This window comes from Falco naumanni, chromosome 12 (genome assembly GCF_017639655.2).
Source record: "Falco naumanni isolate bFalNau1 chromosome 12, bFalNau1.pat, whole genome shotgun sequence".
Lineage (NCBI taxonomy): Eukaryota > Metazoa > Chordata > Aves > Falconiformes > Falconidae > Falco > Falco naumanni.
This window is the reverse complement of record NC_054065.1, coordinates 25,894,179-25,919,844: the sequence shown is the minus strand read 5'-3', so window position 1 is coordinate 25,919,844 and position 25,666 is coordinate 25,894,179. Positions and strand designations below refer to the sequence as shown.

Genomic DNA, 25,666 nt, shown 5'->3' with positions numbered 1-25,666 from the left:
TCCAGATTGCAGGTTGAAGCTTTTATTTGAGAATGCATCATTGTTCATTCCCCACCTGTGGGCTCGTCTCAGTGAACCAAATTATTCCTGGACAGCCTCAAACTCCACGCTGAGAAACTGGTACAGAGAAACCTTTTACTTTCTGGAGCTACCCTGTTCTTTCAGTTAAAAAAAAAAAAAAAGTCAGCAAATTGACATTTTCTCTTCTGCTTTCAGCTGAAACAAATTACTCTTGCTACTAATAGCTGTTTCCACAGTCATGCACTGACTTCTTTAATAAAACTAAATGCATATAAGTAATACAGTTCAGTTGTTGCTGTTACTGACCTTGGTGTAATACCTCTGAGCTGGTGGGGGGTGGGGGGGGGGGAAGTGGATTAGGAAAGAAGAGGACTGAAAAGGTACAAGATTGGGAAAAAGGAATGAGTTCTTAAATTACCACAGGTCAGACAGAAATGCTTAAGAGAAAAGTAAGATATTTAATGAAGTTAGAATAAAACTGGTACAGCAGCCTGAGTCTTCTGGATGTTGGCATATTTAACAATATGATCTGTTTAAATAGGCCATCCACAGAAACGAATCTTGGAAATGAAAGGAAGACAACACTAGATTATATTTTGCTAAGCCTAAGTGTTATTATCGCCATTCAACAGGAAAGCAGACAATTTTCACTGGACTGGCTGATGTCCACCCCTGTACCATCTCTACCTTTAGAAAAACTTCTCACAGCCCTTTCTCTTCCCAGCTCACGCTTTCCTTTGGCAGCCCCTTTGTGTTCCCACTCCAGCTGCAGGTCTAGGATTTCACTCAACCCAAACCTGAATTGTAACCCTAAAAATAGCCATAATCTCAGGATTATCCTACATGGGCAACCAGCCATTACCCAGGAAAAAGGTTCTTACAACCCAGGTCTCTCCACAGCCCACACTTCCCATTGGGTGCCCATTTCTAGCCCCACTGCAGCTGCAGCTTTCCAGGCTCACTCTTTCTCTCAACCCTAAACCTAAGTTTTATTTAGGCTGAGCCTGTAAAAAAGCCCCCCAGTCATTGTCCAGATGAAAAATTTCTCATGGCACAGTCCTCTCGGCAGCCTATGCTTTTCTCCACTATAATCCCTTGTGTCATGGATTTGTTAAATATCAGAGGTGCAAGAGGAGATCTGTGCAAACCTCTGACTTTCTTCATTTTCCTTATGTATCACAAAACATTTTTATTCAGTATCTTTAATCAGGCTGATATGTTTAGTCAGGATTTCCAAGAGGAGCAGTCTGAAACTAAGCAGGTGTTGACAGTCTCTTTTTTGGTGTGGATCACTAATTATTTGTATAGTACAAACCTTCTGAATAATTCTTCCAAAGAAATAGCAATACCTGAAGTACAAAATCACAGGAAGAAACAATAACTATATTCAAAATAGACTCACCAGGAAACAGGAGAAAGAAGAAATTACTCCTGAACATGCACATTTCCATGGAAGATTTAACAAAAAATACAGGGGAGCCAATTAAATGCCTTTTTTAGAGTAGTATTTATAGATATCAGAGCTAGGCGTACAGACAATTTCCTTTGGAAAGTGGTGTAGTTAAATGGACAAAAGTTAAATTATAGTTCCTGTACTGGGGAATTGAATCTGCTACAGGATTGTCTCCTAAGTCAGGATATGCAGGTTTGCTGTAACTAATGGTTAAATTACCATAATTGAAAGAGTTGAAAGTTTAAAATCTTCCGGAATGCTAGGCCAGGTTTTTATTTGTTTGCTTTTCCTCCTACTCCCAAGGTCACAGATGTGCAATGAGAGCTGAAGGAGAAGGACATGCAGATATCTTGATAAAGAGAGTAGAAGCACAGTACTGATGAGATATCTGCAAGCTTAAAAAGCAGATATTCAACAGGTTTCAGTGGTTGTGTCAGAATTTTGTAATAGAATTTAGTATGTCTATAAAAATTAAAAAAAGCTCTTGAGTCCATCATTACACTTTTCTAAAAATTCCACTCCTGAATGTTGGAAACATTAGGTGATTTGAAGAAATGCTTGGTAGAAATATTTTTGGCATTAACAGAATGACAAGAGTTTAGATTGCCCTCCTGAAGGTGGCTGTAAAACTGTTCAAATCCGCAAGAAAGCCTGAGCTAAGCGAGACAGAGCATGGAAAATATCAACCTGCAAAATGAAAACTTAGAAAATTCATAGCTGACTAGCCCTGGAGGTTGAAATGAGTGCTGGGCAACATTTCTCTGCCATTGCGGATGCCACAAAGCCCTGGCAGAACTAGGTCATGGTGCCCAGAGACCTCAGCGAGGGTATCTGCCGCCCTCTAACAGCCACGCCTCGGAATCACACGGTGGTTTTTACAAGTGAACTAGAAACCACCCGAGCAGATCCTGCCCAGAGCTGCACACCCTCCTGCCTCCTGTCACTCCAGGAGCACGTCCTGCTCCTGGTTCACCATGGCTTTAGTGCATGCTGCTTTTGCCTGCCAGCCATCACTCCTCGGATTTTAAGCAGCCATCAGAAATGTAAAGGGACTATGAGTATATGCATAGCTTGGAGTCTCCCCTCCAACACCATCACACTTTACAACCAAACCCGAAGAACCCTTCTAAAGAAGAAAGGGTCTTTTTTGTTTTATTATTATTATTATTATTATTATTATTATTATTATTATTATTATTATTATTATTATTATTATTATTATTATTATTCCCTCCCTCAGAGGCTGTGCCTTCTGCTCACGTGCAAAGTCTGATTGCTACTGAGTGAATGACAGCTGCAGTTGCATTAAAAAAAAAAATAAATTCTCCCAAACTAAGTTTTAAAGACATGTAATCTTCCCGAATCTGTAAAAAAAGTGTAAAAGCTAAGGTATCGATGTCCATGCTACAGAACTTAGGATATCTTCTCCCTAGAGCCACATGGCTGATGTATATAAAGAATTACTGCTGTTTCGGAGATGAGATTGTGCAGAGGTGGCTCTGTTAGCTACTCAGTTTGTTTCCACTTCATGAATGTAATACTCTGACAGACTCTTGATAGGATAACAGCATAAATAAAGATACAGGAAATAAAATTTTCTTCCCGAAACCTATACAAGTACGGTTGCATAAAAAGGGGGTTAGCATCTTTGTAACGATTTGAAATTAGTATAATAGGTATATCCAGACAGGATCGTCTTGAAACATTTGTTTAAAATGTCAATTTAGAAAGTCGTTTATGTAAGTACCGTAATGGAACTCTCTTTCTGCGCAATAAACACACGCTGTTCTGTGCAGACAGTTTGAAAGGGTGAAGAGAAACTCTTTCCCTGCCAACATAATTTCTTTTGAGAATTTATTTTTCATGCTGTTTAGGTCTTCACATCTGAAGGAGAGGTCTAGCTAAAATAATGAAGCTGAATAAGACTGTTATCCAGTAGTTCAGTTCCAGTTTTAGAAACTAAGCAGCTAATGCTAATGGGATTAACTCTTAGCCCACTGGCACACTTGGTGCTTGTGACACTGGCCAATCTAACAAGCCCATGGCACTATGAAGTTAAATAAATTACATAGAGCTTAAAGCTAGCAGCTGCTCTGTCTCCCTTCTTTATCTAGAGGTTGTTTATTTCTCTCAGGAGGCACAAATCATGCAGTTTTCATAGTTCTAGCCAAGACCTGGACTCCTAACCACTTCATCCAGCCCAGCAATACACAGCTGCTTGCTTTCTGCATGCAGTACATCATCTCAGAGGCATTTATGGATGTTCCCTTTTCCTTATGTCTTCTAACAATGAGAGACTGACTTTGGTCTCTGTTTCTCTGGAGTTACATACAGAAATTAAAAAAGTTAGTAAAATCTCGCGGAGTTGAACAGAAGACAAGAAGATGTAAACTGGTCCTATCTTAACAGACATTAATTCTCCATGATTATAGAAACAAATTGGTTACCTACAGGGATTTAAAAAGCAAATTACTATTTGCTTAGCATTTGAGAAAACATGTTTAAGTACGCCTTAATAAACTGGATTCTGATTTTGATGTGAGTTCCCATCTTGGTTAGGTGGGAAGATGATAGAGAGAGACAGCACTTCAACAGAAATGTTATGGCTGCAGCTTTAATCCAGTTTGCAAGTCCAGTCAAACCAACCACATCCACACTATTTAAAATAATAGTGCCAACCCCGTTTCTGCTCTGGTCATGAATAACCACTGCCATGGATTAAAGAGGACTAGCAAAACTTTTTCCTTTCTAAAATGTCTGTGAGAATCTCTTTGGGTGCTGACTGTAGTTTTGTAACCTTCTGTGCACGTGTGGATAAGCCCCTTGCTACATGGATATTTGTTAGGAAGAAAGATTTTTCTGAGGGTGATAAGAGAAACCAGTTATCTGTTTCCTGCTGATGGGGTGCTTCCTCCACAGGACAAAAAGGAAATAATTTAGAGATAAATGCAGAAACATGAAAGAGAAATTACAGACAACATTGTCTATCTGTGTTCATCTCTAAGATATACACACCTTAGTTTAGTTTACTTATAATCTCCTCTCTTACATTTTCTTTCATGCTTCTGAATGTGTAAAATAAGAAAATGAATGTGCTAAACAACAAATGGTAGTTTGCAGGCTCCAGTTTTGTGAAACTTTTCAGATACTACCACTATCCTGATCTCAGCTGGAAAGGGCTGTGTGGCTTACAAACAACAAATTTTGTGGTTCTCAAAAAATCACTGAAGAGCACTGCTGAGACTCAGCGCTGAGCTCTTCTGTTCTTAAACTGTAGATGAAAATCAAATGTAATGCTGGGCTGTAAAGCTTACTCTGGCACAGATGAGGTTGAGATTTCTCTCTGTGTATAGGAAAATATGTCTACTGACTGTTGACCAGATATATTTATTTCAGAAAAATCTCAAAACCACACTATATAAATGTATTTGTCCAGGATCTACTTTTTATTCAGTCTCAAACTGCTTAAATCTATGTAGAGAGGAACCTGCAATCAGCTGTATTTTCATTTACTGTTCCATTCATGCCATCATCTAAGCTACTGCAGAAAATAACTAGCTTCACCTCTTGCAGATCTTTAACTAGAATCACCTTTTAAGCTGATGGTTGATAGACAGGGAATCCCATTTTTATCTAAATCATAGAAAACTGCCTCAAGCATGATAAAAGAAGAATTATTTGCATGCAGAGACCTAGGATAATTTCTTATCACTTTTACTGCCCTCCAGGAAAGATGAAAGCAGATGCGAAGAAATGAAGTGTTTTGCCAAAGCTGTGATAAACCAATTGCTGTTAGAAAGAAAACCTGCCCTGGCCCTCAAAATTCTTGTCTGGACACATACAAGTAAAGCTAAGACAAACAGTATGTGAAATTAGGGGTACTGGAAACATGTATAGACAGTGCAGATGCCACTGCCCCATTTTTGCAGCATCCCAATATCCCTTAGAAATGTTGCAGGAATGCCTTCCCCTGCCCTAGAGGGCTTCTCTAGAGAAATACATGGCAGTAAGCTAAAATACCCAAACAAGACCAAAAGAATCCACTACTTGGAATAAGAATTTTTCTCTTGCTTCAGGGAATTATGGTGATACATTGAACCAGCATGATGTGGATGAATGTAGTTTGGTCTGTTTTATAAAAGAGACTCTGCTGACCCGTGTCAAGCTGTCTTGCACCCCCAAGTCCTGCCACACCACTGTGGCTTGACAGCTCAGGTCTGCCTCTGGCTTGCACTCCAGTAGCGATTTCATTACAAGGATTTGTGGGTGGCTACTAGCACTCTAGCCAGTTGTTACGTTACATGTTACGTTATTCATAAAACTTCTACACAAACCCAATATTCTACACACAAACTTTAAGGAAGCATTTCCCCGACTTCTTATGAATACTTGGATAGAGACTGGTCCTTCTTTTGCCTCCTGGTGATGATCACAGACAGGGGGCCTATGACAGTGTGATTTTTTATTAACTACTCTTCACTATTCAGTATATATTTACTTCCCTCTTTAAAAGGAAACAAAGGACAAAAAAACCCCAACCAAAACTGAACAAAAATCCCATGTAAGTAACCAGTCATAGATCAGAAACATATCAAAGGAAAACTTGAAAACAGACTGTAGATTTAAAATAATTAATCCAAATAATTCTACAAGTGTTCAGAAATCAGGCCATGTTTGCAAAGAGTTTGCAGACTGAACAACTCAGTAAAATGATCACTGGATAAGATAGCTGCAATGAATACTTTGACTACTGGAAGGTATCCAGTTAGATCGACTACAAAGGCTCAATTTCTCAGCCCTTCAGCCAGATTTATCAGCCCTAAATCCCCCAGATGGCACTCTGAACTCATCCTCTAGATGGTAAATTTGCTTTGCTGACATTCAGGTTTTCTCTCATTAAGGATCATGAAGACTAAGCATCCGTTCTCCTCTATGTTTATCTCTCTTCTTGATATTTCTCTCAGATCTGTGACACCAAAGTCTCACTGTAATGCATAAAGACATTGAAAAGATGAACTTCAAATACAGAGAATGTTGGGGTTTTTTTTGCTTGATTGATAGCATGTCAGCAAAGTAGGAATGATACAGCATCTACGGATATGTCATCTGCATTCTTAACAATACTGAAACCAAAAAAGTCCCTAACTTTTAAGCATCTCTCCAGACAGTTCTAGCTTACACGCTGAAAACCCATATATATAAAATATTCTACTGAGACAACCAATTATTTTAAAAAAATGTACTTCAGAGATATGGATTGTGTAGGAAATCCATCTTGTTGGACTCCGTTGCTGAATAAGCCTATGAGATTTAACTATCTTGCTTGATGTAAAACTCAAAGTAGTATCTGAAAGTTGACTGAAGAGGTATCTCTGAAGTAAGATCTCTTAAATTCTGTTGCTGTTATTTAAGAGCAGGAGAAAAATAGAACAAATGATTGACTGATACCCACTACGAGCAAAGCTGTGTTGCTGAAAAGCAATCACCTTACTTATTTCTCTCTGCTTTTGTTTTCAGTATTCTGAACACCAGAAACCTGTGTTAAGCTTGCTCAGATTTCACTCACATATTAATTGTAAGAATTCTTGGCCTGTACATTTTCCAGTCTAAATATTCAATATTTGAATTCTCATTCATACTGATTTGTCATAGCTAGACCAAAAATTCAGTGGGGTACACATATGCTCCATGACTGGGGGTGGTGTAACTGGTAAAATCACGATTGTAGTACAGGGTTTTTTTGGCAATGTTCTTCAATATTTGCTACTTTTTTTTCTAAGACTGTTTCAGCCTGTGAAATTATGTGCTGAAATATTCATGAAAAGTGAACATAGATGGGAATAAGTACTATTGCAGTGAATTAATGACAAAACATTAATACGCTCAGAAAAACTTGCATATTTTTCCTTGGCTTTTATACCTCTAGAACAATGATGTAAGAAATCAAGCCCAATAGCCAATGTGCTTTTTCATGGAACACTACACTCCGGATTCTGAGGTCAGGGAACTCAGTCAGTACAAAAGAATGAGATCTGGCCACGCTTAGTTAGCACTGAATGTCCTTATTGGAAGAAAAAAAATAATATGGGCTATGCATGAATGCAGTAGTGACATTGTTAGGGTTACAAAAAATATATGGTGAGTCCCCAGTCACTGCGCAGTCACCCAAGGCTGCTGCAGGCTTGATGTCATGCAAGCCAGGGTGGCACAAAGAGTCAGTGGTGGTAACAAATCCCCAGGACAGAAAACTGAACTATTAAATTCCCTCACTTTTTCTTTCCATATTATTTGTCTCCTATTAGAGGTGTCTGTGAGGCTGTGTTTAAATGAGGACCAGCGAGAGGCGGAGGTGGAAGGTTCTGTGGCAGCACTTTTTGTCCACTTGTTTGTGTTATGATAATGTCCTTGAAGATCCTAGATTTGGAGCTTTGCTGTGTCAGGTGATGCATAACTATAGAGACAGCGCTTGCCCTGAAGAACACCTAATTCTCTATTTATTTCTTCTGCTTGGCAACACACATCATTCCCTCTTTGCTTTCAAAACCCCTTTCTGCTTGGACACCTTTTGTTCTCCAGCGCAAATCACAGCTGCTTTTTCTTTTCCTTCTCGCTCCTGCCTGCTCTTCAGCTGTATCTTGTCTTCCTCAAAACTAATTTAGTTAATTCTTCATTTTAAAACCAGGCTGTGGTGCCTGGTCCACAGTTGCTTAGCAACAGCTGCCCTCCGCATGCAGGGATAACAGACAGGCAGGGATGCCAGTGTGTGAGTCTGGCCCAGGAAGGTGAGAAATAAAGGAGCAAGACAGATTGCCTCCCTCTAGGCTTTGAGGTTGCACATTGTCCTGCTACACGCTGGCAGAGATGTCGCAGGGGCAGGGTTTGCTTTCATTTCCAGAACTGGTTTTTCAAATAAAAAATACTGTCTCAGCGCAGGACAGGAATCAAGTGCACATGACAAAGTGTATTTTGGATGCATATATAGAAATCTAAAAAATTCTATTATTAAGCATTAGGCATGGATTACAGTTAATCAAATCCCAACACTTACAACTTCACATAAGCCCGAAGTATACCAGGGAGGAATGTGGTAACTTTATTACACAGAAATTACAGGACTAAGTGTTTCAATCTCCAACTAGGAGGCCTGGCATTTCCAAGGTGGGTATATAGGATTTATGGTACAGATCCCTTCTGTCCCAAGACTTGCCTTCCAAAAATGCAGAGGAAACTGTGGGAAGAAAACTTTTCTCCACTGTCTACAGGTATTTGTAGGTGGTAATATGCCTTGGCTCTCTGTTAAAATAGTGTTTAAACCACATCTTTAGGTGAAAATCAATAAATGCAAAAGGGAAGATCCTTGAGTGAGCAACATCAATCACAAACAATCAATGATGAAAAGAGATCCAGATTCTCTTAAAAAAATTACCACCTAAACCATAAAAACCTGGAATATGAATTTGGGATTCAGATTATCTACAGTTTGGGTGAAAATATTCTTACAATTGAAGGCCACGATAGTAAACACACGTCTCCAGAAAGATTTGTGAATAAAATTTCAAGAGTAGTCGAGATATTAGTCTTCGTGCCTTCCACATTATCTTAAGTTGCAAAGGATGAATCTGGGGCAAGGCACAGCCAGACTTTTTTTAAGCCTTACAGGCTGTTGTAGAGATGTTTCAGCTGGAGCTGCCTGCAGTGGCCCACCTAAGTGTAGAGAGGGAAAAAGGCTGCTTAAATCCAGGCTTAACCCAACTCAGGATGATCAGACAAGATGTACTGTCTGCTCCTCCATCTTCACTTCTATCCTGCCTTTGCTGTGAATCAGAACATCTAGTCTAGGGACAAAATGGAAATAATTTCTTCAGTATGTTGTTTTCCCTCCACAAACTCAGGTCTAGAATACACTTTTTCTACATGCAAGAAATGTAATATATAGGAAAAGAGAAATATGAAGTGCATCTTTCCATTCTCTGTTCTTCAAAGACGTTTACTCAATTTCATAAACTATCTGTAACAGCAGTAATGAATCTTCAGGCTTCTAGCCTTGTACCAGTTCTGCCTGGTGCCTGTGTGGGAGCTCGGGACAAAGAATTCAATGCCTTGTCCACTGGATAGACAGAAAGATATGTTACAGATCTCTCAAGGCAAATAATTGTGACACACAGCTCTTTTTATATCTTTATATTTTTATATAAAACTGAATTTAGAAATATATATAAAGATATAAACATGAAAATGATGTTCAGAGGTGACAAACCACTGTAATTTATATTGAAGCTTTGGCAATCACGGATATTTGGCATATGTGAGACAGACATCACATACTCAGGCATCTAAGGATGAAGTTCTATGCTTAGCTGTGATTACACAGCAGTGAAAGCGTGGTGCAAACACAAACGTTTGACTGAGATCCTCCATATTCTCTCTGTTCTCTGCATTTTATTGAATGCTTATTAATTCTTACTCCCTCCCCATGAGCGCTAACTGCATTACTTGGAAGCCATTTATGCACGTATTTCATAAGGTGATCGTTTGTATCAAGTTGACATTATGGTATAGAAGTGTCTGCTATAACTATAACTAAATTGCTGGTTTCATTTTTGGTTATTATCAAAGACCAAAGGCAGGACTCTACATATAGTATAATCACGTTCATCCATGCTAACTAGCATGAAACAATCGGTAGAAATCATCACTGATGATGAAGAAAGCAAGAGTTTTACCCACAGTACTCCACAGATCTGTGGATTGACCCTGAGTGAATCACCCAATATTTCATTACCTTCATTTCCCCGAATGAAATTCCCTAACATCCATAATCATGTGATTTTGTAAACAGCATTAAGGTCTCCAAATAACAGGACCTATGTAAATGTGAAGCATTGTTGTTACTGTAAATGTATTGTGAATTTTGGGTATTAATACTTTATCTGAATGGCTTCAAGAACTTTGCTTAATATTTACGACAGAGATTTTTCAAAGGTTTTTTTTTTCTATAACTTCCCATATAATTTAATATTTAAAAAAGAGTAACTATAGAAGAAGGTATAACAAACAAACAAAAGGTAATTCAGTAACCAAAGCGGTAATGTGAGTTCAGCAGGGATAATCCCTGTCTTGAAATATTTGTCTTGAAACCTGATTTTGGGTGAGATGGAGTTTATTTTCTTCCTAGTAGCTGGTATAGTGCTGTGTTTTGGATCTAGTGTGCTGGCTGGAGTCAAACCACAAGAAATATTAACTCATTTGCTGAATTATCCATTACCTTATTTTATGCATTAATTGGTTTCTTGGCAGTTTTGTAACTTCTTTGTGTACAGCAAATCAGGCAGGGATGTGACGGTGTCTTACAGTGTTCACTGTGTTCAGAGTGTTCATTGTTCCCTAAATAAGGAAATATTTGTATGTGCCAAAAGTATCACTAAAGAATGACAAACCAGGTTGTCAATTTAATTTTTTGCATACTCTTTATTTATTCACTTGACATTACTAGTGACTGTGCATGTTACAGATCTAAAATGTCATCATTTCCCCCCCCATAGGCTTTACATGTTTAATTAGAGCATCTTCAAAGTCATTAGCCATTCCTCAACAACAGTGCTTTCAACCTTTCCCACACTGTGACCTTATTTTCAAAGAACCTCCTTCCCATTGGCACACAGCAAGCATGTAATTTTATGCCCGTTCAGAAAATCAGGATTCAACAACTCTATTGAATAGGCACAGGATTATTCATCTGCTTAAATTCAAATCTAACCTGCATATTGCCTGAGGAGCCACAGATTTTAAACGTAAAAACAAAATGTCCCTGCTGTTCCTAAGGGCAAAACTGCTAATAGGTCCCAATTACTGCAACAAAATAGAACAGCTGAAGACATTTAGAAGTTGTCAGGGTAAGTTAAAGGCAGTTCTTTCAAAATCTGGTAAGAGATTTTCTGGAGTTTATAGCCTGTTACAGTCTGTGCCTTCACGACAGTCCAACTAGATTCGTTGGGAATAAAAACTCTCCTAGTAAAAATGCATTCAGTTTTAGAAGGTGTTTAAAGACCGCCCAAAAACCCCAGACCACAACCCAAAATTTCAGAATGACTTGCTCAGTCATTTCTGCTTTTAACTACTAAAGACACACACATACATTGTTATCTACCAAATAAGACGTGCGAAAACAAGCAACCATATTTTACACTAAAACAAAAAGCCCTGTAATAGGATCCGTTAAAAACAATTGTAAACTCCTGTGGACTGGGCAATTTCTATTTCTTCAGGGCCCAGAAAACATCCCCTGGTGTTCTCATGCATGTTTTTTTTTCTTCTCCTTGTCCTAGGGGAGATTTTTTAGGCTGTGGATCAGCTGTCAACACTATACCGATGCCGCTCCACAGCAAATCTCGGTCATTGCAATCACTTCTGCCACTCAGATGCCTCAGTTTCCACAGAAGGAACAGAAACTGGTCGACATTAAACCAAAACAAAAGCTCTCTATTCAGGCTGAAAGACGCCCTGTCCTCACTACCTGTTAAAGGTGTACCCTAGTCATCAGGGTGACATAGGCCATTGGGGCCCTGCTGGTTTATCGTTAGGCCTGGATGATCAAATTGTGTCAGCACCTCACAGCACCCTCCTTCAGAGCCGGGCCGGCTGGGAAGCTGTCATGTCTCCCCTGCCAAGCACGCAGTCGTTGGCATCAGCGCCAGTTACTGCCGCTGGCTGCATAGGGAGCTGGCCCTGAGCAGCCCACACGGCACTTGGTGGCCGCTCTTCCTCCCGCCCCTGCCAAGCCCGGGCGGGCCCAGCCGCTCCCCGGTGCCGGAAGCAGAGCTGCCCCCGAGGCCGCCATTCCCCTCAGGAACGGCGGCGGGAAGCAGCGCCCGCCACCGTCGATCCCGCCTCTGGCAACGGCGAGCAAGCCACGTCGCTGCCCGGCGGGGAGGAACGCGATGCCCGCCCCGCGGCTGCCGCCACCTCCGACCCGGCTCGCTCCTCCCCGGGCCGCGGCGGCCGGACCCGGGCGAGCGCCCGAGGGACCACGCCGCCCCCGCGGCCGCCAGCGGGGAGCCCCCGGCAGCTACCGCCCGGGGGGGGGGGGACGACGACAACGGGGGGGTGGGGGTGCCTCCCCGCGCCGCGCATGCGCCCTGCGCAGGGCCGCGCGGCGCCGGCCGTGAGGGAAGTGGGCGACCGCTTCCGGGTCGGGCGGCGGTGGTGGCGGCAGCACCATGTCGTGCACCCTCGTCCCCTTCGGCCACTTCCAGGACCTGGAGGCGGCTCGCGACTTCCTGTGCCCTCAGCGCCGCCCGGGCAGCGCCGCGGCCGGCAAGGAGAGCGGTGAGTCCGCCCCTGCGGAGCGGGGCAGCCGGGGGCCCGGCGGGGCCCGGCCCGTGTGGGGGCGGCGGTGGCGGGGCTGCTCCCCGCGACCCCCCTCGGGCCTCCGTGCGGCGGGAGCCTCGCCCCCCCCCCCCCCCCCCCCCCCCGCGCACGGCCGCCGGGGCCTGGCCCCACGGTGCGTGCGCCCCTGCCCGCTGGCCGCAGCGGGGCTGCCTGGCGGCGGGGCCGGGGTGCCGGCTGGGCTCAGGGCTCGCTCCTCGCCGCTTTCCCCGCCGTCCCTGGCCGCTCGGGGCTGTGCCAGTGGCCGGTGGCCGGTACCCGCCGGTCGCTCGGCGTCGTTGCTGTGGCAAAGGGTGGGTGTCCTGCTGCAGCTGCTCCAGCTTCGCCTACAAGTTCAGACTTTCCTGCTGTCCGGAATTTCAGGTGTCCGGCCGTTCTCAGCTGTCAGTCCTTATGCTGTAGTGTGTAGGTGAAGCTCTTTGGCCACAGACCCAGCGTGCCACAAACTTCGAGGTGAAAGTTTGGAGTTTTCTTGCTTCAGTTGTCTGAAAATGTTCTAGTAAAGTTAACAAACCTTACACATGCAGGATTATCTAATAATGCAAAATGTGCTTAAAGCATACGAAAGCTTTAGCTTGGCAGCTTAAGTTAAGAGACAGTCTTACAGCAACTACAGTGTAAAGTTGTGGAGCAGATCTCTGTTGTGTAAGGCAGCGCTGTGTTCTCAACAGAGAATAAGGACCAACAGATCCATGCTCAGGCCACACTATACAGGCAAATGAAGCACTGCCCGGTGTGTTAGTGCCGTGCCACGTTAACTGTAGTTGGCTAATGTTTTGGCTTTCTGGCAACAGCATGGAAGGGAAGGGTTTGAAGAGGTTAGCGAGGATGTTTGTAAAGTCCTCTCAACTGTAAACAGAGCTACGAGAGAAAACAGCAAGGTGCTTATTTAAAAAACTTAAAAGATCTTGGGGGAATTAAAAGAGAGGGAGATCATAGGATGGTTTCTGGTGGAAGGGGCGTTGACAGTCTGTCTAGTCCAACCCCCCTGCCGTGGGCAGGGACATCTTTTAACCAGATCTGGTTACTCAAAGCTATGTCCAATGTGACATTGAATGCTTTCAATGATGTGACATCTCTAACTTCACTGGGCAACTTGTTCCAGTGTCTCACCATCTTCATTATAAAAAATGTCTTACTAATATCCAATCTAAATCTACACTCTTTTGTTTTAAACTGTTGGCCCTTGTCCTGTCACTACAGGTTCAGGTAAAAAAAATGATGCAATAGTTGTGAAAAAGTTTTAAAAGTACACTGTATGGTCAGCTAGTTAACTTTACCACTGAAACTTCTGTATGCATGGTGTTGTACTTCCTTTTTGTGTTTAAGGTTGAATGTAATTTACTTTATTGTTGAAATCACTTGGAAGAAAGTACTTCTGTAAGGATTTTATACAGCCAGCCTACATTGTGCAAAACTTTGGTAGAAAATGGTTATGTGCTGCTACTAGTGACTTCAATAATTAAAGCTCTGAAAAGTGCATACAGATTCCATATGGCTATTCTTTTTGTATTGTCTGTATCTAAAGAAGGGATTCTGGAACCAGCAGGGTCCTGTTAGCGTCTCTTGAATACTGAAGATAAATGCAAAATATTGTAATGTATTTGTGTCTCCAAAAAATTTCTTGCTGAAAGAAATTAAAGTATTTCTCTTGTATTTGGTGGTACATGTGAGAGAAGTTTGTGCAAAATAACTTTTGATTACTTCTGGAGTGGATTTGTCAAATGGCAGCTGTAAAGAGAGAAAACATTTATTATGTTGTAAAACTATAAAAATGATAGAAGCAAAGAAGGTGCATGTACTAAAATGTGCTGTTCTTCCATTTTAATGGGTTGGTTGTATTCTGGACTATTTTTATATTTGCTCATGTAGTCAACAAGGCAGAGTGTTCTAATCAAGTGTTTTTCAAAATATTTCTCAGAGTCTTTGAAATCTTTTGGATATGTGCATGTATATATATATTTATTTTTTTTTATACCACAGCTGTTTTCACAGTTCAGGATAAATGAGCATAAAAGTAAGCATGTGAGAGTTCCCAAAGTAACTTTTATGTAAGATTATAGATCAGTCATTTTTAAGCAGAATTCCTCAGTGCATTCATCTTTGACAGGGAGAAAACACTTCCACAGCTTGCAGAAGTTGAAATAAGTAAGTTGTGGAGGTATCCTAAGTCAGAGAAAACTGAGTTTGGGTATGCAGAACAGGAGATTCTTTTCCCATTAGGCTTGTTCCTTCAAGTCTGCTTTGCTGCTGCTGTGTGGCACAACCAACTGAACAGTTCAGCTGCAGCCTTGTTTTGAACTGTGGTTGAGATGAGGTGATACAGATCTTGCGTTACTGCTAGTCTCTTTGGCCTTGCATCCACAGTTACTGCTCTGGTTGGAAATACTTCATTCAGTTTTTCATTCTCTCTTCCCTTTTTTTTTTCTTCTTTTTTTTGCCTACATACTAATCCATTCCTTTTTCTTTGTAAGCAACTGACTTGTTGCATGGCAGTCCATAATTACTGCCCTTTCTTTTTGATGTGTACCTTGACTTTTACATTGATCACATGGAAGAACTTTTTGCTGTAAGTAAAGTGTAAGTGATGAAGTGTGAGAACATAAACCAAATCTCTGCTTCTAATGTTGTGCACCAAGGAAAGAAAAAAATTCTGTCCAATCAAGTTTTTGTTTTTGGTTTTTTTTTAGTGTACACACATGAAAAAATCCATCTTATTTGCAAAATGTGAGAAAACTTCATAAGTGTAACAGAACTTTACCACTAAGAAATTAATGGATATTTAACTGAAAAGAGCAGAAAATTGACCAAAAAAGACACATAACATTTTCTATAATCTTTATAATTTGAGAAATTTAACTACAATTTAATTAAAGTGATGATGTCTCGTCTCTGTTCTTCCATTAGATATTTTTAGGTCTCAAGTGTGCTTATGTCCCATTACCTAAATGAAATTAATAAGAAAAAAAAAAACCCAAAACCAAACTTGCCCTTGGGAGTTCCCAGGCAATGACACCTGCATCTGTGATGTGAGCTGGTCACTTCAGGGCGGTGTGTGGCACAGCACAGCTTTGAGATGATGCTGCTTATTAGGGGGGAAGAAAAAGTTTTCCCCCCTGATTTGGGGGGTTGCCCAGAGCTATGAGTTGTCACTTTGCTGCTTCTTTTTACAGTAGGAACAATGACTTAAGCCTGGCACAGAAACTCTTCTCCAAAATCCAGCCCTGTTAACACTGACAGCATCCTAAAAAGTGCTCTTGAGCCTAGTTCCTCTATAACAACATATTTGGAGATGTGCTTGCACGCTTTGCTTTATCTGGATCAACTAATTAAGTTCAGAAATACAGAAAGCCAAGCTTTTCATTTCAGAACTGCAAACAAGGTTACAAATACATTACAAAATCAAATTCTAGACGGCATTTAGCAGTAGGGTTGTTCTTAACTGTTTCTGTATCCCTCTTACTGAATTTGGTGTGTTCCCATTCTGACAAGCTCTTTTGTGTTGTGGTTTTAATCAGAGTCTCCCTTTCCAGATTGCATTATATACATTTAAGATTCCTTTCAGTTTTCATATAAAATGTCATAAAAATACACTCTCTATCTGAATTGTGTTATACCTGTAATTGTTAATATATTCTGAGTAGTGGGGAAGAATATATGACAGGCTCTCAACACACAACAGAATGGTGTCAGAGTACTTTGTCCAAATTACCTTTGCACCTGAGTGTTTTGCTGCTTTAAGCGCCTCCTTTACTGGGTAAACTTCCTTCTTTCTTGCTATAACTTAAGCTGTCACTTGGACCTGAAAGAAAGCTGGAATACATATGTTTTATATGTAATGGTTTCATTTCTTCCCTGTGCTATATAGCATCACAAAGCCCCCCTGCCATGGTACCTCAAACTTTGGTTTTGGAGCTGTTACAACTGTAAGCCATGGGAATTTGCAGCATTACTTGAAAGAATCTTTGTAGTACCTGGGTAACTTTTAATTTGATCATCCTTTATTCTGTTGACAATAATTGTGACCATCTAAAGGAAGAGAAATTGCTCAAGTGGTTCTTTTTCAGATTTGTGAGGTAACTTAGTTTGTAATTATTCCCCCCCACTCCCTTATGGATGTCTGAAGTGATGAGAGAGAACAAGTGTAATACTAGTCTCAAAAGGGGCTTCCTAGTAATACTGGCAAAATAACCAAATATATTTGTCAGTCCCCATGTTGGAGGAGCTTTGGTAATAGATGGCCTATGATTACTGAATAGCAAGAAGATGCAAACTATTTCTGGAATTCCTTGGCCTGCAGAGAAAAGAAACTGCTTCTATTTCTTCACTAGTTACACAATCCAATGGTATCAGAATTGCAGTCAATATACGTGGAAAAAAATCTGAAACTCTTGCACTTCAGTAATAATGCAAGAAGTTATTGCATATTAACTTTATAAATTCTTGAAGCATGGATGGGAAACAAGCTGGAAGATCATAAACCTGACAAACAACACAAGTGCCATAACTCTGCATGTCACCCCCTCTCCCTGCCCCCTTCTGTCCCACAGATCTTATTGCTGGGCAGGACATCACATTCCCTTTGGTCAGCTGGGGTCAGATGTTGACACTCTGTAAGCACTGCTCAGCAACAGCTAAAGCATCAGTGTGCTTGTGTGGCGTGCTTGTGTCATCAAAAATCCAGAACATAGCACCATACTAGCTACTATGAGGAAAATTAACCCTATCCCAGCCAAAACTAGTACATTAGGATATGAAACAAAACTATGCATAGCTGGGTTTTATTTATCTTTTTTATACATACAAGGAGTGTAAGTATTAGCTTTTTGGCTGAAGTAACTTGATGTTTATGGCAAATAATCTGAAACATGCTGAGGACAGATTGGTGTGAAGGTGAACTTGCCTGTTGTAAAACTATATAACAATGTAGGTAGGAGTAGTTTGACCTTTGTTGCTTTGGGGGTCCAGTTTTCAACATGTGCTCTTCTGCCTGGACAAATACAAGCTTTTCTGGGCAAGCCCGTGCCAAGCATGTCCTGTGGTAGGTAACCTGCTGCATAGAGCTGGAACATAGACCTGAGGGCAGGAGGGAAAGGCTTCTGCTGTGTGCCCCAGGTCATCATGCTGCCCTGGGAGGGAGGGCAGTGGCAGTTCTCTGCACTCAGAGGTATATTCTACCATTTGGGGAGGAAGTCTTAGACTGGGTAAAAACATCATTCATATTGAATTTGACCTGTTAAATGCCCATTAGACCTCATTGGTCTAGGTTTTTTGCTAGTGTCTCTCCTCTGTTGTCTTTAAAACAAAACATGCTTATCATTAGATATTGTTCTTTTGTGTATGAAGTTTGATAAATATGCTTGAAATTAATTCTGTTGTACATTAACACCAGTGGTGCACATGTGCAGCATTTAAAGCAGCTGTAAAGTTTCGGATGTGCTGCTGATGGCATTTTAATGCTGTATGCTTCAAATTATAGAGTGAAGTGGTGCTTATAGATGCAGTAGATGAACTTGTGTTTTTGCAGTCTCCCCAGTAAAGCAAAATCTGGAATGTTGCTGCTGCTTTATCGAAGTAGGGAGAACTATTTACTGGACATCTGCTAGTGAGGGATGGAGGTGAATGGTAATGTAGATTTGCACAGGAAAGCTTGACTGTCCCAACAAAGGACTGGAAAAAGTGAAGAAGCTGCAAGTCAAGAACTTTTTAGGGCTTGTTTAGGTATTGGCTACTAGATAACATATGTGTTCTACAGTTGTTAGTTCGGATCTGTAATGTTATTAAAGGAAATGATGGGTATTTCTTAAAATCTTCATTGTAAACAGAACTTCAGTCCTGTGTCGTGTCTCAGTTGAACAACCTTATCAGGTGCCGGTGCGTGGGAAAGCCTCTGCAAACTGACAGCTTCTGTGGCACATTTTGTAATTAATTGGCACGGGTGAATAACTGTTTTGAGTTCAAGTACGACAGGTGTATCCATCTGTTGCTTCTCTGTCCATTGTTTCAGAGGTTGGTTGTCCATTGTTTAATACCTTGCTTCACTAGCCCTTGCATAGGTGAAATGTCTGAATAATATGGATGAGGAAACATTAATTTTAATTTCATTTTTAGAAGAGGATTAATGTATGGAAGAAAGGAATGCATGCAGGGTTTTGAGGAAGACGTGATTAGTGCATCAGCAGCTGTCTATGCAATGTAGAGGATGGATATGAAGGAGCAAGCTTGTAAACCCTTGTAAGCATGAGGAGGTGCTGGCTTTGCAGAGCAGGTCACAGTTCTGGAAGATCTCTGCAGCTTCATGAGTGGGGTGGTGCCTCACCATTACCTCATTTTTCCATCCTTTTTGATTTTTCTAGCTTCATCTGAGGAATATGACAACTATGAAAATGTAGCCATTTGCAAAGAGGCAGCAGGAGTCCTCACAGTTGAAGTTTTGTGGTGGGTGTTCAGACTCAGAATTAAAGTGGCCGAGGTTTCTTGGAAAGGTCGGTCTTTTCTGTGCTGTAGGGAAGGCATTGGCCTTACCTGTGTTTCTTGAATATCCTTATGTTTCTCTCTGGACGGTGGCACGCTGACAAATTTTTTTCCTCTGTGAGTTTTATAGGAAGGAGACTTTGTTGCCTTTTGAGATAATAAAATGCAAACAGAAGTAGCATTTTGTTAGCTATCTTAAATTAAGCATTGAAATTAAGTTACTGTTTTCTTCTTGTGGTTTATATTCAACAGTATTTGCCATAATTTTCCTCTATATATTTGCACACTGGACAATTCCCAAGCCCAAACACAAGATGAGACCGTGACCCTTGGAAGCTTGTTGCTTGTATAGTTGTGCCTGAAATAACTGTGCAGTCAGATCATATTGATGATGACACAGTGACCCTGGCTGACTCACACATTTTATAGATGGTATAAACCTTTCAGTTTTAATAAAGTTTATTCATGGGGTAGGCGATTCTGTTTTCTACGGTCTTGTGAAATACCTTCTCAACAACACTGGAGAAAAGTTTCTTTCTTAAGCTAAAATATTTTTTTAAAGTTTTTTTTCTTTATTATCCATACAAAAGATGAAAGATAGAATACAGATTTCTGTTTTGTTTTACTCGATTCTGTCTTTGGTGGTAAAGGAACCAGAGTTTTTAGAATAAATAAAATGGTTGTTGATAGAAACCTTCTTGTCATGCTGTTTGGCCATCCAAAATGGCAAAATCTTCCTTGCTTAAAACTAAATTTAAGCTAACTTGACACATGGCATTTAAACTTCTGAAGGTCAAAGTAGCCATGGCATCAGTTATTGAAAAACTTGAAAGAAATTCTTGAAAAGTCTTGAAGTCTTATTGATATTACTGCTTCAGATTTCCTGCTAGTACCTCTAGATGGAAGTCGGTGCTTGGCTTTTCTACTGAACTACAGTGGTGTTTATTGACTTATTCAGCGATAGTGGTGTTTGAGAATTGTACATCTACTGCTAAATGCTGGTGCAAGATTACCCTTTGCGTAGGCTTTTAAATTCATATCGAATTCTGTATTTTAAATGAAAGAATTTCAGATGTTTTCTATATAAAATGAATACATTTTCTCTTGTAAGACAACTGAGAAACAGACATGTCCTTATCAGTCTCCATCTTCTCAGGTGTTTGAGGTATCTTGTAAGCTTGTGGTTTGACTGAGGTTTCTGAATGATGTAATTGAAATAGATCAGTTTCTTGTTATTTTTCCTCTGTGTTGTCCTGCAAAGGGGTGAATATCCAAGGCCCTTGTGCTTGTTGTCCCCTCAGAGGCCACAGCTTTAGCTGCATTGGGAATAGTGGTGGGATCTGCATTACACTGGGCTCAGATGTTTTGTTGTCACAGACGGATTTTTATGTACTGTCAACCCCTGTTAAAATAAACTTGTGTTGCTACTGGCTGATCCTGCATTTGATGTAAACCAACCAAAATCTACCATTATGGAAAGGAAGATCTTTTACTTATGTATAGAAATACTGTTTCTCAAAATTTTGCATATATGGTTCTTGTGGTGTGTTACAGGTCTTACGCCAGTTAGTAAAACATCTGTTGGCATATACACAGAGTCCTGAAGGGTTGGAGAGAGCCTGCTGTCCCCTTACTTTCCCTCTGTAGCTGCCTAATACGTACAAGATGGGACTTTTGTTGTCTTTGGAGCAGTAATAATTAGATAAACGAAGCTAAAGTTTAAATTTTGCAGTGGGGTCTTACGTCTCTGTACCTGCTGGAGAAAGTTTTTGTCATGGACACATAGGGTTTGCCCACCTTATGCCCTCAGTCTTTGCTTCAGCTTGCTGTGTAAAACTAGAAATATGTCTTAGCTTTCTTGAAATGTCTGTGAGAAACTGAGAAAACTCAAATTTGTTTGAATAACTTGTTAAAGTGCATAGAGGCCCTGTTGAAGGATCAATGGTGTGTTGTACCAGGCACTGTAAGATGTTAGTTACCCAGAGCTGTAGAGAGTGTGTCAAAATTAATTTGACACAGGTGTCATTACACCTGCTTCCAATTTGTACTTAGGAGATTACAGCTTCTGTTACTACTTTTCCATAGTCTTAAAAATTGAAGTAAATACAGAGAAGATAGCCATTTCTACCACTTCATGGTTCTTCCTGTAGAACTCGTTTAGTATCTGCCATAAACAAAGTAATAATGCATTGGTGGGGAAAGGAAAAACAACCACCAGCAATCCTTTTTGATTGTGTTTTTTGTTGCTTATGCTGTATTCATGTGACATATCTTTTTTTTGCTTAAAGCAGGCAAATCAACAAGCTGGGAAGATGGTGGCTGGGGAGCCTGGGATGAAGCGGAATTACAAGAACCTGTAAGTTCATATATATGAGTGTTTGTGGTGGGTTGACCTTGGCAGGATGCCAGGTGCCCACCAAGCTGTTCTGTCACTCCTCTCCTCAGCAGAATGGGGCAGGGGAGAAAATGAGATTTAAAAAAATCTTGTGGGTCAAGATAAAGGCAGTTTAATGAAACAGTGGCAAAATTCCACCTGCATGGAAGCCAAGAAAAACAAAAGATGTTATTCTCTACTTCCCATCAGCAGGTGATATTTGTCTGCTTCCCAGGAAGCAAGGCTTCAGTACACGTAGCAGTTGTTCCAGAAGACAAAAGTCGTAAATAACGAATGCCCCCACTTACTCCTTCTTTCTCTTAGCTTTTATATCTGAGCAGAATCATACGGTATGGAATGTCACTTTGGGTCAGCTGCCCTGGCTACGTCCCCTCCCAAGGTCTTGCCCACCCCAGCCTACTCTTGCTCCCGAATTGTTTCTAAATATAGCTTGGATGTTACCTATTGTGTTAGTTATTCATATTCTTGTATTCTGTAGGGCTTTTTTTCTCACTAGAGTATACACACATCTTTGTGCTGCTCCAGCTGGGGACATCTTTTTTGCCCTATAGTTAGCCAGAGACAGTAAGGCATGGTAGTGGAGTTATAATGGTCTACTATGAATTAATACAAATCAGAACCTCCTAAATCATGAACCACTGACAGAAGCATCTTTCTAATGATCCTGTAGTACTCCTCTTATGTTGTAATGTGCAGATGGTATTACAGCAGGGATCAAATTATGTGTTTAGGATGGGGCAGCACAGTTGCTTTTTAAAGAGTGAAAAACATCCTTCTGCCCAACTATTTCAACTAAGAATAATGTGGCTAGTCTAGTATTTTTTGGTGGGGCTGAGGCTTCTAGCTACGAGCTGACTTATATAAGTTGTTAGGGAATCTGTCTGTGTAGAAATCCTCTGCACCTGAGTGAATCATCTGACCAGAATTGCTTGCCCTGTTAGAGAGAGCTAATGGGGTAGATTGAAGAATCCAGACTTCACATTGCTAACCAAACTCTTATCTGCTGTATTTATCTCAATATGCTGGAAATATGCCCAAGAAGTTGGGCAGTAGCCTTGTAACTACTTATTTCAGCAGGGAAACAGATTTTTCAGCTGAGATGACAGGTTGAAATGAGCATGATGTTTCCCAGGGATGAATCACTGATGCTGATGTCAGGGCATGACAGGAGTATAAAACCGTTTAAGTAGGATGGGTATGCAGCTCCACTATAATTGCCATGAAATGAGTGTGTTTCTCAGGCCACACCTTTGTTATGTCCTGTAATGTTTATAGCTTCCTTAATGAGGAAAACAAATGCTTTTCTATTTATGTTGTAATTTGATAGAACCAGCGTGTGTTGCTAAGTTGAAATTGTCTTATTTTTCATTCTTTTTTTTTAAACGTCAAACTCTTCTGCTGGGTAGTTCACACCCTTCTTGCTAAAGTCCTCCTCCTTTGCTTACCTGTTTTCCTCCAAAGCTGCTAGTGGTTCCAGGTCAAAGCAGGTCAAAGTCCTTCCTTTTCAGAAGGAAAAAACTCTTATCCACAGCAAACAGGTTGTTCTGTGTAGGAGCATGTAATTATGTGAGTCTGTATGTCTGAACACGCACCAAAATGAGTGCATCAGTCTAGCACAGAGTAGAGAATTGTTAGTACAATATAACAATGAATTCCCTTGTTAAAACTTTTAACTGTTGATTGATTTGCATTATAGCTGGTGTAAAATCCAAATTTTCTTGGAATTACTCAAGTCACCTGGACAATTATCTATATAATAGAACACAGCAACTTTTGAGAAGTCATGGAAAAATTTTTCAAAAAAGAAAATAAACCCCCCTAAAATTTTAAAAGTTTTCTTTTCTTCCGTGTAAGGTGTCTTAATGGAACTGATTAGCTGTTTTGTAGGCATGACAATGTTGAAATCTTGTCTTAAATGCTAATTTAAATCATTCTGTCTTTCACCTTTTAAAGTAGTTTCTTTTGAGGAATTCAGTGCTTTTCCATTTTAACCCTTAGCTTACTTTTGTCACTAATGTAAGAAGGCCATATTTTATGTCTTTAGATTTCAAGTTGTTTATGCATACAGATAACTATTTAAATACTCTGAGATATAATTTTAATTCTTTTTAATCTTTAAACAAGCCTTTCATTTCTCTTTCTTTTTCCTTGGTTTACAAATCATTACATTAAAAATTAGTACAAGGCTTTTCTTTGAGCTTTGATTTTTGTGTATTTGCACGTGATACATTTACCTCTGTCATGGGTATCCTAGAAAACTTCATCACTTTTTTGTAAAGTCTTGAAAAATGGCAATTGCTGTGGAAAAATTGTTCCTATAGAACTTGGCATCCATCAACAGACAAAAATGACGTGAAAATAGGTTGTCCGCTTGCATAATTCAAGAGATAGCATAGACAAAGGTAGTTAGCAAAATGCTTATAGTGTGATAATGTAGACCTTATTCTTATGTGCACAAAGTGACTGTTTTTACAGTATAGCCTTGTGAAAGGAATTGAATACAATGAATAGCTGATCAAGAGTATGATATGCAAATTATTCCTACAATTTATGGTGTTTGTGGTTGTTGGTTCTTTTAATCTGCTGGGAGTAAATGCGTATATTTTCAAGTAGATGCAGCTTTACTACAACAGAATACATCACATAGATCAGCAAATGGTCACACTGAAGTTGTCAGGTTTTTTATTTGTGTATAGCTGCTTTGAGACACTAGAGGATACAGAAACAATTTGGAGAGCTAGGAGGAGGTGGGATTGGATATGCTGCTATGGAAATGGAGACTGATCAGGGGATGGAGCTAAGGAAGCAGGAGTATCGTCTCTGAGAGACCTCGAAGCAGACCACTCAAAATCCATTACCGACTTTCTGCTTTCAAACTATGGTTAGCAGGAGCTAGCTACCTTGTTTGTTCCACAAGCAAATATTTGGCTTGTTGCTCCAAGGAAAAAAGGTGCAATCTTGTTGCTTTATAGCTCATGATGGTATCTAAGTTGTTAATTACCCAGCCTTAAACCCTTAACACTTGCCACTTCTTTGTTTGACTTTGTTTCTTTGTAAAGTTCCTTGTGGAAAGCCATGTGATACCTGTTGCATGGTACATTACAAGGTTTGTAATTTCATGGCTTTAGTGTGAATGGCAGCTTAGCTACTTTCTTTGTGTATGTGTACATTTACTTAATGCTGGTCAGTGTATGAGCTTTGATAAATTGTTAATTTATAACGAGAATAATTAAGGAGATTCTATCAAGTCCTTAATAATAACAAAACTTTAAATCTCATTCTTCTAGTGTCTCTGTTGAAAGAAGATTTTGAGGAGTTGAGTTAGTGATGAGTACTTCTTTGTTTTCCATTTTGTAAACACACAGATCAAATTCGTGCAAGGTTGATGCATTTCTCATGGCTTTTCATGCAAGTTGGAGCTCTAGTGAGTTGATAAGTAATAGTCCATTCAGTGCTGGTATTGAGGGCAAGCCAAGTTGTTGTGAATTTTTCGAGCATTGCTGTGTTTAAAAATTGTTGCACACATTGACTGAAGGTTTACCTATAGGAAGAAGAGGAATCTAATTCCAAGAGCCAGAGAAATCACTGGCTTCAGGGCTGTGTGTTGTCCTTGTCACCAACAAATGACCTGATGGTAATAGCTAATGAACAGAAAGCAGTCTTTTTAGTGCGTAAGTATACATTCTAAGTATATGTGCTAGTATACTTAATAGTAATCAGGACAAGATTTGTCTCCTGCTGACCTAGTCATGCCTTCAAGAAATTTGGAGTGTTTTATAGTACACATCATGCATTTTCTAGGTACTACTCTATTTTGATCTGAGAAAACTATTATATCATGTAGAATTACTATATACTGTAACTACCCAGTTGCTTGAGATGCTCAGACATATTGACATTAATTGTGATCAATAAGAAAAACAAAAGTTTTGTGTTCA

The 25,666-nt window shown here is 40.2% G+C and overlaps 1 protein-coding gene across 3 annotated transcripts in view; it reads left to right on the top strand.

Moving 5' to 3' along the window:
- Positions 1-12,642: 12,642 nt before the first annotated feature.
- RAB3GAP2 (RAB3 GTPase activating non-catalytic protein subunit 2) overlaps positions 12,643-25,666 on the top strand; it is a 48,801-nt gene continuing 35,777 nt past the window's right edge. For 2 of the 3 annotated variants that reach the window (XM_040611502.1, XM_040611500.1), the window contains exons 1-3: positions 12,643-12,799; positions 21,622-21,689; positions 25,276-25,399. In XM_040611502.1, coding sequence (XP_040467436.1) covers positions 12,691-12,799; positions 21,622-21,689; positions 25,276-25,399 — 301 coding nt within the window. In that variant the 5' untranslated portion in view covers positions 12,643-12,690. The remainder of the gene's footprint in view (positions 12,800-21,621; positions 21,690-25,275; positions 25,400-25,666) is intronic. The other variant, XM_040611501.1, reaches the window with a different exon arrangement.